The sequence below is a fragment of the Perca fluviatilis genome, chromosome 15, assembly GCF_010015445.1.
Source record: "Perca fluviatilis chromosome 15, GENO_Pfluv_1.0, whole genome shotgun sequence".
Lineage (NCBI taxonomy): Eukaryota > Metazoa > Chordata > Actinopteri > Perciformes > Percidae > Perca > Perca fluviatilis.
Window position 1 is genome coordinate 4,103,494 of NC_053126.1, and position 13,912 is coordinate 4,117,405.

Sequence of the window (13,912 nt, forward strand, 5' to 3'; positions counted from 1 at the left end):
GTCTGTGTGTTCTTGTGACACAGAAGAAGAAAGTTTGCAGCCTACCGGGAGTGCAATCATACAGTCATCTCCCCGTTATTAGACCTCACAGAACCTATAACTTCTACTTTAGGCATAAAATGTATTCTAATTAAAGGTCCCATGGTATGAAAATTTCACTTTAGGTTTTTTTAACATTAATATGAGTTCCCCGAGCCTGCATATGGTCCCCCAGTGGCAAGAAATGGTGATGGGTGTAAACTGAGCCCTGGGTATCCTGCTCTGCTTTTGAGAAAATGAAAGCTCAGATGGGCCGATCTGGAATCTATATAATATAGATATATATAAGGTCTATATAAAAGAGACTTCAGATACATTATTAGGGGACCACTAAAAGAGACTTCAGATACAGTATTAGGGGACCACTAAGGTCTATATAAAAGAGACTTCAGATACAGTATTAGGGGACCACTAAGGTCTATATAAAAGAGACTTCAGATACAGTATTAGGGGACCACTAAGGTCTATATAAAAGAGACTTCAGATACAGTATTAGGGGACCACCAAGGCCTATATAAAACCATCCAAAGAGCACCATGTCATGGGATCTTTAAAGCAACATTGCGTAGCATTGGAATTTTATTTGTGATTTGGCGCCCCTACAGTTTTAGGGGCGTTTTCACACCTATAGTTTGTTTTCTTTGTTCCGAATCAGTTGTTAAGTTTGTAAACTTGGATCCCCTTTGGTTAAAATGTTTTCAGAAACACTTTTCGGTGAACTATTTTCGTAAAATACGAGATTGTATTCCGAACGAGCCGCCGTTATGGTCTGGCTTTGAAATTCGTGACGCGTTCGTCATTTCCGGTTTTAAGCACAAGTACAACTGTCCAAATTTCATCAGATTTAGTTGTCTTAGCAGCCCATTTCTGAGTTTGTGATGCATATTGCCACATTTTTTGTGCCATGTTAATGAAGTGTGAAACCGTTTGGGGAAAATGAGCTAAAGTGGTTTAATATTGAGGACAGGATTATATCACCATCATCACCACCCAACTCTAATGGAATAATGATTAATTTTGTCACTCTCATTTCTTTTAGAAAGGTTCACTCTGCAGTTCTGATTCAAGCTCTGAACGTGTCCCGTCTAACCCCTCACCTCATATTAACTCTGGCAACCCGCTCCGTTATTTGGTCGCCACTCCCTGAGAACAGCGTTGTGTACGGTGTAGCCATGGAACACAAATGATGTGATTCTAGCTGGCGTCTGAAATGAGCTTTTAACGTTTGTAGTTTTCCCAACATTTGTTTAATCTTGGTACCGTGCGTGTGTTGCGTGGTGTGTGTGTGTGTGCGTGTGTGTGTGTGTGTGTGTGTGTGTGTGTGTGCGCTGACGTATGTGTCGCTCGTCCATTTTAAAGTACGGGGAGAGAGAGCGCATGTAATTATGTTTGTCGGTGAGCGAGCATGAGAAAGGCGGTCCAGGGTGACCAATAAAACAACAGATTTACGACTCTGCCCTGTAGGTGCGAGCTCGCCCACTTCCTTTTCTTGGGGAAGGCTTCTGTCATCACGACCCCCGATTCCCATAACGACATAAATGCTGGGGCATTTCTGTGCTGCTGGCGGATAAAGAGCCGTTTCTATTAATGTCATTATATAAAGCTTTTGCTTTGGGAAAGGAAAGGTAATGCCCCTTTTTATGTATGTTGGGTCATTTCAACAGCCTTGCAACATTACACTGAAGTCTGTAGGCCATGCTAAACTCATTCATGAGCTTAAAATAAAGTATTTTGGTGCCACTGAATTAGATTTCCCCCCCCCCCATTGGATCAAAACATGAAGCTTCTTCTTCCATTGTTTCCCTCCTTACACTTTCCACTCTCCTGCCTGCTTGCCCTACATTAAGATCCCCCTCGCTACTCTTCTTTTGGTTTGTTTATTTCATTTATGCTCAAAAGTGGATTTGTAAATTTAGAGCATCGCAGTTCGAATTAAAACATCATTAGAGAGACTTCTACACGCTGGAGCTGTGATAGAAATTCAGATTTATGCACACAAAGGGCAACGAGGATTGTCTAGAGAGGAGGGAGCAGAAACCCAGAGAGAAGCTCCATCAGACATCAACGAGGCCAAGCTTTCCTCAGAGGGGGGACATGGAGGCTCCGTAGCTACTCACCGTCACTCTCTCACCCGCTCTACCACACACTCCCCTATGCACCCATACACGTTCAGGCTTCGGCGAAAGCTCTGCGCGGAGCCTCTGCAGAACCATAAATCACGCTTTAGGCTGCGGCGGCGAGTGCCACAAGGGGGAAGCTGACAAAAACGCAGCGGCTTGCGGTGAAAAGTTGAGATTGATTCCACTTTTGAAGAAGCGCAACCTGACGCCGCCCTGCGACGGCCAATCATAACTGGGAAATTCAGATTTGTCAGTCGGTTTTTTATATGACAAGACATATTAGCTGGCGCTTTTATCCAAAGCGACTTCCAATTGCGTCACGCGCCTCCGGAGCAGCTAGGGGTTAAGTGTCTTTCTCAGGGACATATTGGTTGATGTGGGAATCGAACCCGGGTCTCCCACACCAAAGGCATGTGTTAAATCCACTGCGCCATCACCACCAGGCGGTGTGAGAGTCTCGTACAGAAAACCGGAAACGTCACTGCCTCTATCGCTGCCACTAGAGACACAGACAGACAGACAGACAGACACGAAACACAAGCACTGAACTGCCCAGGAGTTTGTGTAACAAATGTCGGTTTCCTGCAACAACAAACCACAGTCGCTCCGTCTCTTCTCTCTTTCTCCGTGAAATGAAGCTGCCTTCAAGTGCGGTCGGAAATGTCGACATCTATAGACGCTCTGACGGAATACGACAATTGTGAAATATAAAGTCTGCTTGTGCTACGTTGGGGGGGGTTAAGGAACACAACAGATCACATCAGTGACACTCCCCCGCCGCACAATCCTGCCCAAAATCTCTCTTTGCTGCATAATGCTGTCTCAGGAGGCACACACTGCTGTGGTAAGAGTGCTTTTACTCTGGAAAGTTGTGTGTGCGTATATCACAACACCCATTTGCAGCTACGTATCTGTCCTTTAGAAGGTTAAGCCGGCCGAGGTGATAGAGTAGAGCTTAGCCAACCGGATTTTTGATCTCTGTTTGCCTACAAATTACATAAAATCACAGTTTTTAATAAATTGAATAAAGCTCAGCTGACTGTTGTTGTCGGTGTGTAATGAGAGCTGTATTGTGATGGTTTGATTCCACTGAGGCCTGATTGCTGTCCATTGCTGCTTTCCTTCTCGCTCGGCAGCCTCAGACTCCTAATTGGCTTCCCTGCCACCATTGTCTCCCTGCGTGCACCATTCCAGCGGTTTTCAGCTGGAATCTGGCCCCTTGTATGTTTTCATAAGGAGCCTATATGGGTATAATTGTAGTGTTGCCTTCCTGCTGTGTGGCTAGCTGGAGACTGCTTATGTACTCACAGGAGGGTCCGCAGGTTTTGCTCAGCTTAGTTTGCTTTTAAGGGATATTTTTTGGATATTTTGAAATGGGGTTGTATGACATGCTTATCCATAGTCCGGTTATTACCAACAGTAGATGACTCAGCACGCCCCCAGTTTGGAGAAACAGACCAGAGCACCCAGACGAAAGCAAAAGCAATCTACGGGGATGGGGGCAGCAGCAAAAATGTATTTTAGACACCTAAAAAAACACTTTAAATCTGTTAAGTGTATGCTATATTTATAATATTTCCACTGCTTTATCTTGCAGTCAGACAGCCCTTTCCTTTGGCATTACATTTTCTCAACCGTAGAACTTCTGTGTTCCTACGAAGAACCGCAACCGTTCCTCGACTGGACCGTATAACGCTGCAGATCAGCTGTTTGGCTTAGACTCTCTGCAGTTTATGGAAGAGACAACAAATACAAGCAAATAAAAATGAGTGATTATGACAGCAACGACGAGATGTTGTTCGCTGTGGAGACAGGAGGAAACCTTTATGAGCCAATAGAGTATACAGAAGAAGGAACTTTGCAGAGAGAGACTGAAAGAGAGAGAGGGGGAACTTCTGTGGAAAGGAAAGGTCTGTCTGACAGCAAGGTAAAGTGGTGGAAATATTCTAAATATAGCATCAACTTAGAAATATAGATTTATTTTTTGTAGGTGTCTAAAATATCTAAAATAGCTGCTGCCCCCGTCCGCAGCAGCACATTAGCTTAGCTCCCGTGTCGGTTCTCCTGCCTGCTTCTCCAAACTGTGGGCGTGCTGACCGCCATCTACTGTAGCCAACACACTGACTATATGAAAGTACCTCCATACAACCCCTCAAAATATTCAAACTATCCCTTGAAGCTGAGCTGGCCATTGTGTGGGCCATGTCAAGTCTTGCCTTACTCTGCAGTTTGTCTCAATTTCTCTTTATTGTCACTTCTTAGTTCCTGTCTGGACTTTAAAGTGCTCATATTATGCTCATTTTCAGGTTCATAATTGTATTTCGGCCTTACCTTGCCTTAGAGTCGTATTTCCCAGTGGTTCACTGTTCTTTCTCTTCACTTCCCGTGGATTTATTGCATTGTAACTTCTAGACTAGGGAACGTAGTGCTCAATTTTTCCCCCCTGAAAAACCCCATCAAATAACTGTCGAGCTTAATGTTTCCCATAATGTACGTGTTGTCTGTGGCGTGTGGGCAGAAGCGTTGCGGAAACCCAAAAAGACAACAGTCACCCGTTACCTTAATGCGTCACATCCATACTTATTCCTCTGTGCCTCTTAATATTAATTACGGTCGATCAGTGGAGAACGAGCACGTGCGCGTGATGTGCACGCTCGTCTGTGTGTTCAGGAAGAGCGCAGACCGAAAGGGATACATGCCAGATGTTTTAGAAATGAGGTGGGTTTCACTGGAACGTAACACATTCCCGGGGATGTTTGCTGGAAAGAAATTCTTCCTCAACTGTCGAGCATGTTCTCGTGTGTGTGTGTGTGTGTTTTGTGTGTGTTTTGTGTGTGTTTTGTGTCTTGTGCATCTGTAAAAACCATGCATATGTAGATGTTGGTGTTCCACACTGGTGAAGCTGGTGATTTGCAAATTTAATTTAGTCGACAAGACCCCCAGAAGGTTTGTCCCGCTCCCTCCTCGGTTTCCTGGTGGGCAAAATAGTTTCAGCTCAGTCCTAAAAGTGATTCAGGGTGATATTTGACATGGTGTGTGTGTGTGTGTCTGAGTATGTGAGGCATGGAGAAGGGGGGGGGTGGTGGTGCTGAATTGGAAGTGGCTGCAGATTGAATGGCTTTAGCTTGCAGTCTGCCACTATGGGTGTGTCTTTGTCTATTTGTGTTAGCGGAGTAACGTCTGAGCACTCTCACCTGCACACGACGGGAGCGGGCAAGCCAGGCATCGAGAACAGGCACAACCAACCAGCTGTCGGGCTGCAACCACAGATTGTTTTTACTCATCAATCAATCTGCACATTTATTTTCTTGATTTAATCCATGACGTGTTTGGTCTGAATGTCTGTTCTAAATGTTAGAAGATGGTGAAAAATGCCTCTAGTTTGAAAGAGATTCACTTTACTCTCACAAGACAAAGGAAAGCAGAAAACTGTCATGTAAAAAAACCTTTCAGTGATTATTTAGAGAGAGAGAGAGAGCTGTACTAAGCACCTGGTCTATTCCTATAATGTATTTAATACATATTGTGCATTTTTTTGTGAAGTTACAATCTGATTTTTTGCAATCACCTTTTTATTGAACATTTGACATAAACAACATAAAGCCTAGAAAAGCTGAAGAGACTACAAGACACAAACGGATGAATTAAAAGAGATACAGATCAAGAGATGAATTCTGTATCTTAAATATAATCTTATCTCAGTCAAATTACTTATAGTCTCATCTCTATTCAAACCGGTGAATCAGCCACATATAACCAGACCAATTAGTGTTCCCAAACCGGGTTCCCATGTGCCTGACTCAAAGGCTGGAACTGTAATACCAGACTCCCAGGTGGTGGCTGAAGCCTCCTCATCCATCCACGCATACACAGAAGGGTGTAAGCGTCTCTGCCTCGTCGCCTCGGCAACCACCTCCATGGCTCTCACAGTAGAGCAACAGGGTCCCATCAGCAGGCTGCTTTGGGAAGGAGACAGAGACAAAACATCCCCTCCTCTAGCTCAGAGGCTGAATTTTGTAACGCGTGACATGAATAAGCGTTTGTTACTGTAACGCTTCATCTCTAAACCCCAAAGCGAAGGAGTTGCTTCCTCTGCCTTTGCGGATGACATGTTTTAATACTCAAATCAACTAAATTGTATTTATGATGTCAAATTATAACAGAAGTTATCTTGGAACACTTCACAGATGGAGTATGTTTAGGCCACACTGTATAATTCACCCCAAGAGCAAGCATTTGGTTGCGACAGCGGGAAAGAAAGAAGTCCTTTTCTATCCACTGTGTGCTGTTAAAATGCTGTCTAATTGTGTAAGCGATGGTTTAATTTGCACCTCGGTTGACTGCAGCGCAGTTGTTCTCATTTGAGTCCTGAAATAGACACACATACAAAATAAAATCCTGATTCACTGCATGTGATTTTAATGTTTACATTAAATTAACCCCTCAACTCTTCCTTTTCCTTTTTTTTCCCCCCCAGTCCTCTGCGCCAAAAACCTGGTGAAGAAGGACTTCTTCCGTAAGTATCTGCCAATCACAGCCGTACATGATGAACCTGCACTGTATGTGGGTATATAAGATCTTCACTGCAAAGACCTTTTGAGATTGAGGGAAGTCATTCCTGGCATACTGTGACTCTGATTCAGTTTTGTAAAATGTCCCCAAGATACAGTGAATGTAGTTTATTTCCATTTTGGACAGAATTTCTGCAAACACTTGGCATAAATAACACCCAGTAAATGTTCTTTCCACTCAGACTTAGGCTAATACCTCGTGTGTGGGTGTCTTTAGTGTTGCGAGTGTTTGGGTGTGTTTGGGTCAGGCTGTCATGGTGAATGAGCATGTAAAGGTCTCCTGCTCACTCAGGTGGTTTCTGTGGTGCCCATTCCTGCCATTCCAACGCTCAGGAGCTGAGTAAAGTGTGTGTGTGTGTGTGTGTGTGTGTGTGTGTGTGTGTGTGTGTGTGTGTGTGTGTGTGTGTGTGTGTGTGTGTGTGTGTGTGTGTGTGTGTGTGTGTGTGTGTGTGTGTGTGTGTGTGTGTGTGTGTGTGTGTGTAATCCATTATGTGCGTGTCTGTTATTATGTTGACATGTCTGAATGATTCTATTTCTAATAATGTAAAACAAAGACACAACACTGCTGCAGCTCATACCGTATGTTACCACAAGCAAACATTTCAAATGTTTCCTGATAAGTTAAATAATCACTCACCAAACTTAGAACTGATTGTTCTTTTTGTGTGACTAATCATTAATCTGCTAATAGATTCAGTCAACAATCATGTGGTGTATTTTCACACCAAACCAGGTTATTGTATTAAAGGGTAATAACTTTGGTATTTTTTTTTCTTCAACCTGGACCCTATTTTCCCATGTTTTTGTGTCTAAGTGACTGATGGGAACAACAGTTATTTTAAGTTGGTCCAGTATTAAGCAATAAACAAGTTGCAACGTAACGTTAATTGGCATTGCGCATCTTCAATTTCTGTCCGCTAAAAGTATTTTGCCGCTGACAGGCTCAGATTATTATTCTAAGTGTCTGACAACATTATGGAAGGGATCCCTACAGAGATAGACCTTAGGGTCAAAGATTATTTTTGTTTGTGGCCAGGTTAGCTCAGTTGGTAGAACGGGCGCACATATTCAGAGGTTTATGCCTCGACGCTGAATGTCCAGGGTTAGAGTCCGACCTGAGACCATTTCCTGCACGTCTTCCCCCCTCTCTCTACCCATTTCATAGTTTTCCTATCCATTAAAGGTGGAAATGGCCAAAAAATAATAATAATAAAAAAAAAGAGAGATTATTTTTGTTTAATATGAAACAGCCCCGAAATGGCCATCGCCTAACCCACCAGACTTCCATAATTCATCATTCATTTCATTTACACGTGAAAATGTGCTGGCTCTATACATGCTAAAAGTATTTACACCAAAAGGATCTTACTCTTTAAAGTGCTCATATTATGCTTTTTTTCCCCTTTCCTTTATTGCGTTATATATATTTTTTGTACACGTTATAGATTTACAAAGTGAAAAAGCTCAAAGTCCCCCCAAAGGGACTTACCATCTCCAACAGAAAACACTGTTCACCAACTGCTCCAAACAGCTCTATTGTAGTCCAGCCTTTACTTCAGAGACAAACACTTTGTAACACACGTTATGATGCTCGCCTAGCTGCTAGCGTGGCATGACCTCATACTCTGCTTCTGACTGGCTAGTAGTCCTTACCTAGCTACTGTCAGGGCACGCCCTCATACTCTGCTTCTGACTGGCTAGTAGTCCTTACCTAGCTACTGTCAGGGCACGCCCTCATACTCTGCTTCTGACTGGCTAGTAGTCCTTACCTAGCTACTGTCAGGGCACGCTCTCATACTCTGCTTCTGACTGGCTAGTAGTCCTTACCTAGCTACTGAGCATGTGCGACTCCCAACAAAGAAGAAGTCACAGCCCATCACAGAAGTGAGAGGTCTCACTCTGTAGCTAAAACAGAGAGCTCAACACACAGGGTGAAAAGAGGAGCTGCAGCAATGTGCAGTACAACAAAAATATGGTGTTTTTTGAAAATGAAACCATGTAAACTTATTCTGATACAACCTCTAAATACAATTATGAACCTGAAAATGTGCATAATATGAGCACTTTGACAAAAAGGTCTGTCTCTGTAGGGATCCGTTCCATAATGTTGTCAGACACTTAGAATAATAATCTGATCTGTCAGCGGCAAAAACAGAACTTTTAGTGGACGGACACTGACGCATTTGCCCTATAGTATTACATTGCAGTCCGGTTTCCCGCTGCTGGTTACAGCTCAATACTGGACCCATTTCAAAGAGTTTTTGTTCACATTAGTCAGTTGGACACCAATGCATGGGGAAACAGGGGTTGAAAAATACCTAATTTACCCCTTAAGGGCAACAAATTCAATACATCTTTAGTTATCCACAACTGTACTTTTGTCTCCAAAGGATCTCATATTGGAATCAAAATACAAGAAGGGGGAAAAAAAAAAGGAAGTAAACAATGAGTATTGTGTGACTGGTCTGGTCCCGAAGCAGAATAACAGTGTCGTAGACACCACAGCATCTGCGTTGTATTCCTCAACATTTGCCATGTAGCAAGCTACCACCGCTGTGTAATGTTTTCATTTGTGTCTCGTTAAAACAGTTTATCTGATATTTGTCCTTGGTGAATGTGGCTGAGCGTTTTCCTCTCTCCCCCCGCAGGCCTCCCTGATCCCTTTGCCAAGGTTGTTGTGGACGGTTCAGGGCAATGCCACTCTACAGACACTGTGAGGAACACACTTGACCCCAAGTGGAATCAACACTATGACCTGTGAGTCCCAGACACATTAACACGCTCATTTCTCAACATCTGTTTTCAAAGGCAAAAAAAAAAAAAAAAAATCTGATTCCTTCTTGGTTTATTTGAATACCTCCCACCTTCCTAAGGACTTAATCTGATTACAAACAGCAGTCTGAGGCCCTGCTCGGGCCATTACAGTGCCTCGCAGTTTTTTTTATGTCTTTCTCTATTTAACCTCAATAAGTGAGCACACGGAGAAGTGTCGGGCTGTGTCATTAACAGAACCTAAACCGTAACAGATGTAAACAGCTCTCGCATCTGGTCTCTCACTTATCTAGATACTCTGTAATGACATAACCCTTCAGCACCAGTGTAGAGTCTTAAAAACCTTCCCTTTTTTAGAGCAGTGTTTTAAAGAAACCGAAAAAGGATGGCGTCTCCAGTAGTATTTTTCTCCCGTTGACTGAAACACACGTATGTCTTGTTGTACGCTGATTGCCTTTCCCAAAGATGGTTTGTCCTGTGAAAGTAACCTGAAAAAAAAACAAAACAGAGACAGAGCGCGTGAGTGAAAACGTGAGAGTGAAAGTTTCCAGTATTCGCCCGGGTGTTTATCCAGCCGTCATGCATAGCCAACAGCGAGAGGAAGCACATGTCTCCGTTTGTTTGGTTGCTGGGGATACAGGACCCTCTCTCTACATTAGCTGCTCCTGTCACTTTTGACAAGAGGGAAAAAGTCACGCGTGTGTGTGTGTGTGTTTTGTGTGCGTTTTGTGTGCGCGAGCACCTTTTTTCTTTTTTTTTTAAAGATGGATCGATGGAGAGGAGAACACAGACTCAGTGGAGCTTCTCTGCACTTATTTGTCCCAGGAGTCTGCAGATGTGTCAGACTGGAATTCATGTGCAAATTACTGGTGTTTCTGTGCCAGTTTAACACCGGTGTACCCCCTTTTTACTGTCTGTAGTGTTTATCCTCGTGACCAGCAGGACTCTCCGTTGGCGTGTTGGAGGAGAGTGGTTTTAATTGAGCAGGCTCGAAAGCCGTCTGGCTGGCTCACACTTATTAAAATAGGGCCTCCAACACCTGGTGTTCCGACTACAGCCTAGTGCATTTAAGCTGTTGGCAGTGAATCTTTTTTTCCATTTGATCGTATGTGATCATTCGAGAGCGTAGAATTACTGTGTGTGTGTGTGTGTGTGTGTGTGTGTGTGTCTGTGTGTGTGTGTCCAGGGTTTCATTGGTCACAGCCGACAAACTGGCCCGTGAACTGTGACCCTTCAGCATTGTTGCAGGAGGGGGGGGGGGGCGGCATGCCAAGGATAGCAGACAGTCTAGCTGGCTGCCTGCCTCTCACACTCATTCTGCCCTCCACCAAGTGTGTAAAACAGACACTAACAACTACAGGATATGGTTCAAATTTCAAGGTCCCATATTGTGCTCATTTCATCAGCGCCATACTTGTATTTTGGGTTTCTACTAGAACATGTTTACATGCTTTAATGTTTAAAAACAAAACAAAAAAAAAACTTTATTTTTCTCATACTGTCTGTATGCCCCCCTCCCTCTTCTCTGATTGGTCAGCATTTCCTGGACTTCCTCATCTGCGCTCTTGGCGTCTCTGCCATTGCAGTCGGGGGAATGACTGTAACGGCAATGCAGAGGCATATATATATATATATATATATATATATATATATATATATATATATATATATATATATGCTTGTTTAAAGGCACAGTTTCTGAATACGTGCTGTGTGGATTACTCTGTGGATTGAGCGTTTTGATACTTTCACAGTATTTCTATAGCACCTCGACCTGCTTTATAATCAACAAAGACATGGAAATCTCACTTTTATTTTACAATACTGGACCTTTTAAGTATGCATTAGCATAACAACCACTCCTGTTATCCATTTAAAGCACAAGGACACCGATATTATTAGTAATGTAATGATGTTTTCAGAGGATCTTCATAGTGTTATGAAGTGTTTTCAAGCATTTTTGGAGTCTCCCTCCAGTGTGCTCTCATTCATCCCATTTGGTTAATTAGGAGTTCTTCAAATATGGCATTATTAAATTATACATCTGCAATGCTAAGTACCCAGTCTAGACTCAAATTATTCACGCCCACTCATCCATCCATTTTCCTCCCACCATCGAGGCTGAATTGCCATGGAAGCACCCAGTAAAGCAGCACCCCCTTTAATGGCTTCATTAGATCCTTAGTGTTAACTATTTAGAAGAATTAGGAGAAAAAATTAAAGTGCCACAATGCAGAGGAAGCATAAGAGATCTGTTAGTCTCGCATTGCCAGACCTTCCTCCACAGCGCTGCGGAGGAGGGTCTGGCTAGTCCACACAGCATTCCAAGATGGGAGAAAAACGTGCTCTGGTTTCTTGGCATTTCTTTAGACCAATCCCAATCGTCAAGCGCCGGATGGAGCCACGGTGCCTCTGCAAAATAGCCTCGGGGAAGAAACTTCTTTTGGTGAAGTAGTTTTAGTCGTGCAACAGAAAACTCAGACTGGACAGATAGTCTAGCTAGCTGTCTGGATTTACCCTGCAGAGATCTGAGGAGCAGTTAACCATAGTCCTCACAAATCCACCGGAGTTTAAAATTCCAACACAAAGAAAGAGGAAGGAAAGGGACATGCATATAGCGGAATTTCCGGCAGCACTGGAGCAATTCCTGAAGTTGAATGTCGTGGATATACACTAGAGATCTGTCAATCAGTTTGAGAACATGAGCAGGTTCCAGTCCCTTGTGGTGAATGTTCGTATCAGGCCTTTTCCCTTTTTGTTCCGTTTGTATCTCAGATGGTGACTTAAGTGTTGCTGTAATGAAATGTTTTTCTTTCCCTTTGACCATATGTTCTTGGCAGTAACTTTAGAGAAAAAGCTATTAAAACGGTGCCAAAGATGCCTCTCTTATGAATACAGTCTGCCAAATAAAGGGATGTATTTAGAAAGCACATCTGACTCTTTAAATCGGCTGCTTTTATTTTTCCTTTTTATTGAAATTTTCCCATTGTCTCTCGTGCGGCGTGTGTGTGTGTGTTATTGCCTATGACTGGTATTAAAAATTGTAGCCAGACTAATGAATTTTATTATGTGGAGGGTGATCCAGATGACTGGGGTTTGGTTATAATACTTCCCTCCCGTCACGTCTGTCTGACATTGCAGCTCTCTCCCATCGCACCCCAGACAGGCATTTGGCATTGACTCAAAATGTCCAGACGTCTTACTCACAGACCCATTGTTTCATATCCCTTTTGGTAAGCAGCATGATAATTACAGTGCGATGCAGTTCTGCGAAACGCTACAGATGATTAGTTTTCGACTGAAGGAGGGAGCCCAACCGAGCAGATGTGCCACAACAGGTTCACATGGTGAGATTTTATCACACTCCACTCTCGGCCTCGCCTGAAACACGAGGGGGGGAGAAGAGAGCACGGAGGAGACAGACGCAGGCAGTCAGGAAATAATCTGTCGGTCTCATCTTATTCTCTACACGTCTTTGGCTGTCTGTATACAGTTACCTGCCCATGTTCTTTACTTAAACAGCAAGGAAACCGTTGTTCCTTTAACATTGACCCGATTTACATGCACATAATATTCAGTTTTTTGCCCTTGTTCCGAAAAAGACAATATTCCAACTAAGCTGTTAACATGGCTTATAGATAGACCTTTTTGTTAAAGAGTAAGATCTTTTTTGGCCCCAAAATCGCCATCGCCCAACTCCCCAGACTCCATGTAAATAGTCACTACCTTTAGCGTGTATAGAGCCAGCATGTTTCCACATGTAAATGGGTGAGTTCAGGGTTTATTTCAACCAAACCAAAGTGGTGATGGTTGGAACGGTGGAAAAACGAACCAAGGCGGCTTTTGATAGTTTTTTTTGGTTTTTGTCTTTTATAATGATAAAATTACCGTTTTATTTACATGGAGTCTGGTTGGTTTGGCAATAGGGATTTTCAGGCGGTTTCCTGTTAAAAAATACAAAAATTATCTTACTCTTTGACAACATTATGCAAAGGATCCCTACAGAGATGGACCTTTTTGTTAGGCACTTAATAGAGATGCACCGATTACAACATTCTAGGCCGATTCTGATTTTCATTGAGTTAGGCCAGTTGATTCCGATTTAATTTTTTCTAACCACCACAGCACACGCAAATATTTATTTTCTGTCTTTTATTTAATAGAACATGTTTTGAACAGATAATGCATCACTATAAAATAGAACTATATCAATTACTCCTGGTGTGGGAAATTCACACACATCTAAAGTGCAATGTTGGAACCATTTCCTTCTTTTCACATCCAATATCACACTAAAAAAATGTAATTTTGGTTAACTCACCAGGTTACCTACATGTGCGAGAATAGCGCCGACACGCGGCGGAGAAGTTGAGAGAAAGGAAAAAGAGACCGTGCTGTGGCGTCCGTGTG

At 43.0% G+C, this 13,912-nt stretch overlaps 1 protein-coding gene across 2 annotated transcripts in view; it reads left to right on the top strand.

Moving 5' to 3' along the window:
• The window catches only part of smurf2 (SMAD specific E3 ubiquitin protein ligase 2), a 75,009-nt gene that overhangs the window by 20,165 nt on the left and 40,932 nt on the right, over positions 1-13,912 (top strand). For both annotated transcript variants that reach the window (XM_039824453.1, XM_039824454.1), the window contains exons 2-3: positions 6,637-6,675; positions 9,379-9,487. In XM_039824453.1, the coding sequence (XP_039680387.1) occupies positions 6,637-6,675; positions 9,379-9,487 (148 nt within the window). The remainder of the gene's footprint in view (positions 1-6,636; positions 6,676-9,378; positions 9,488-13,912) is intronic.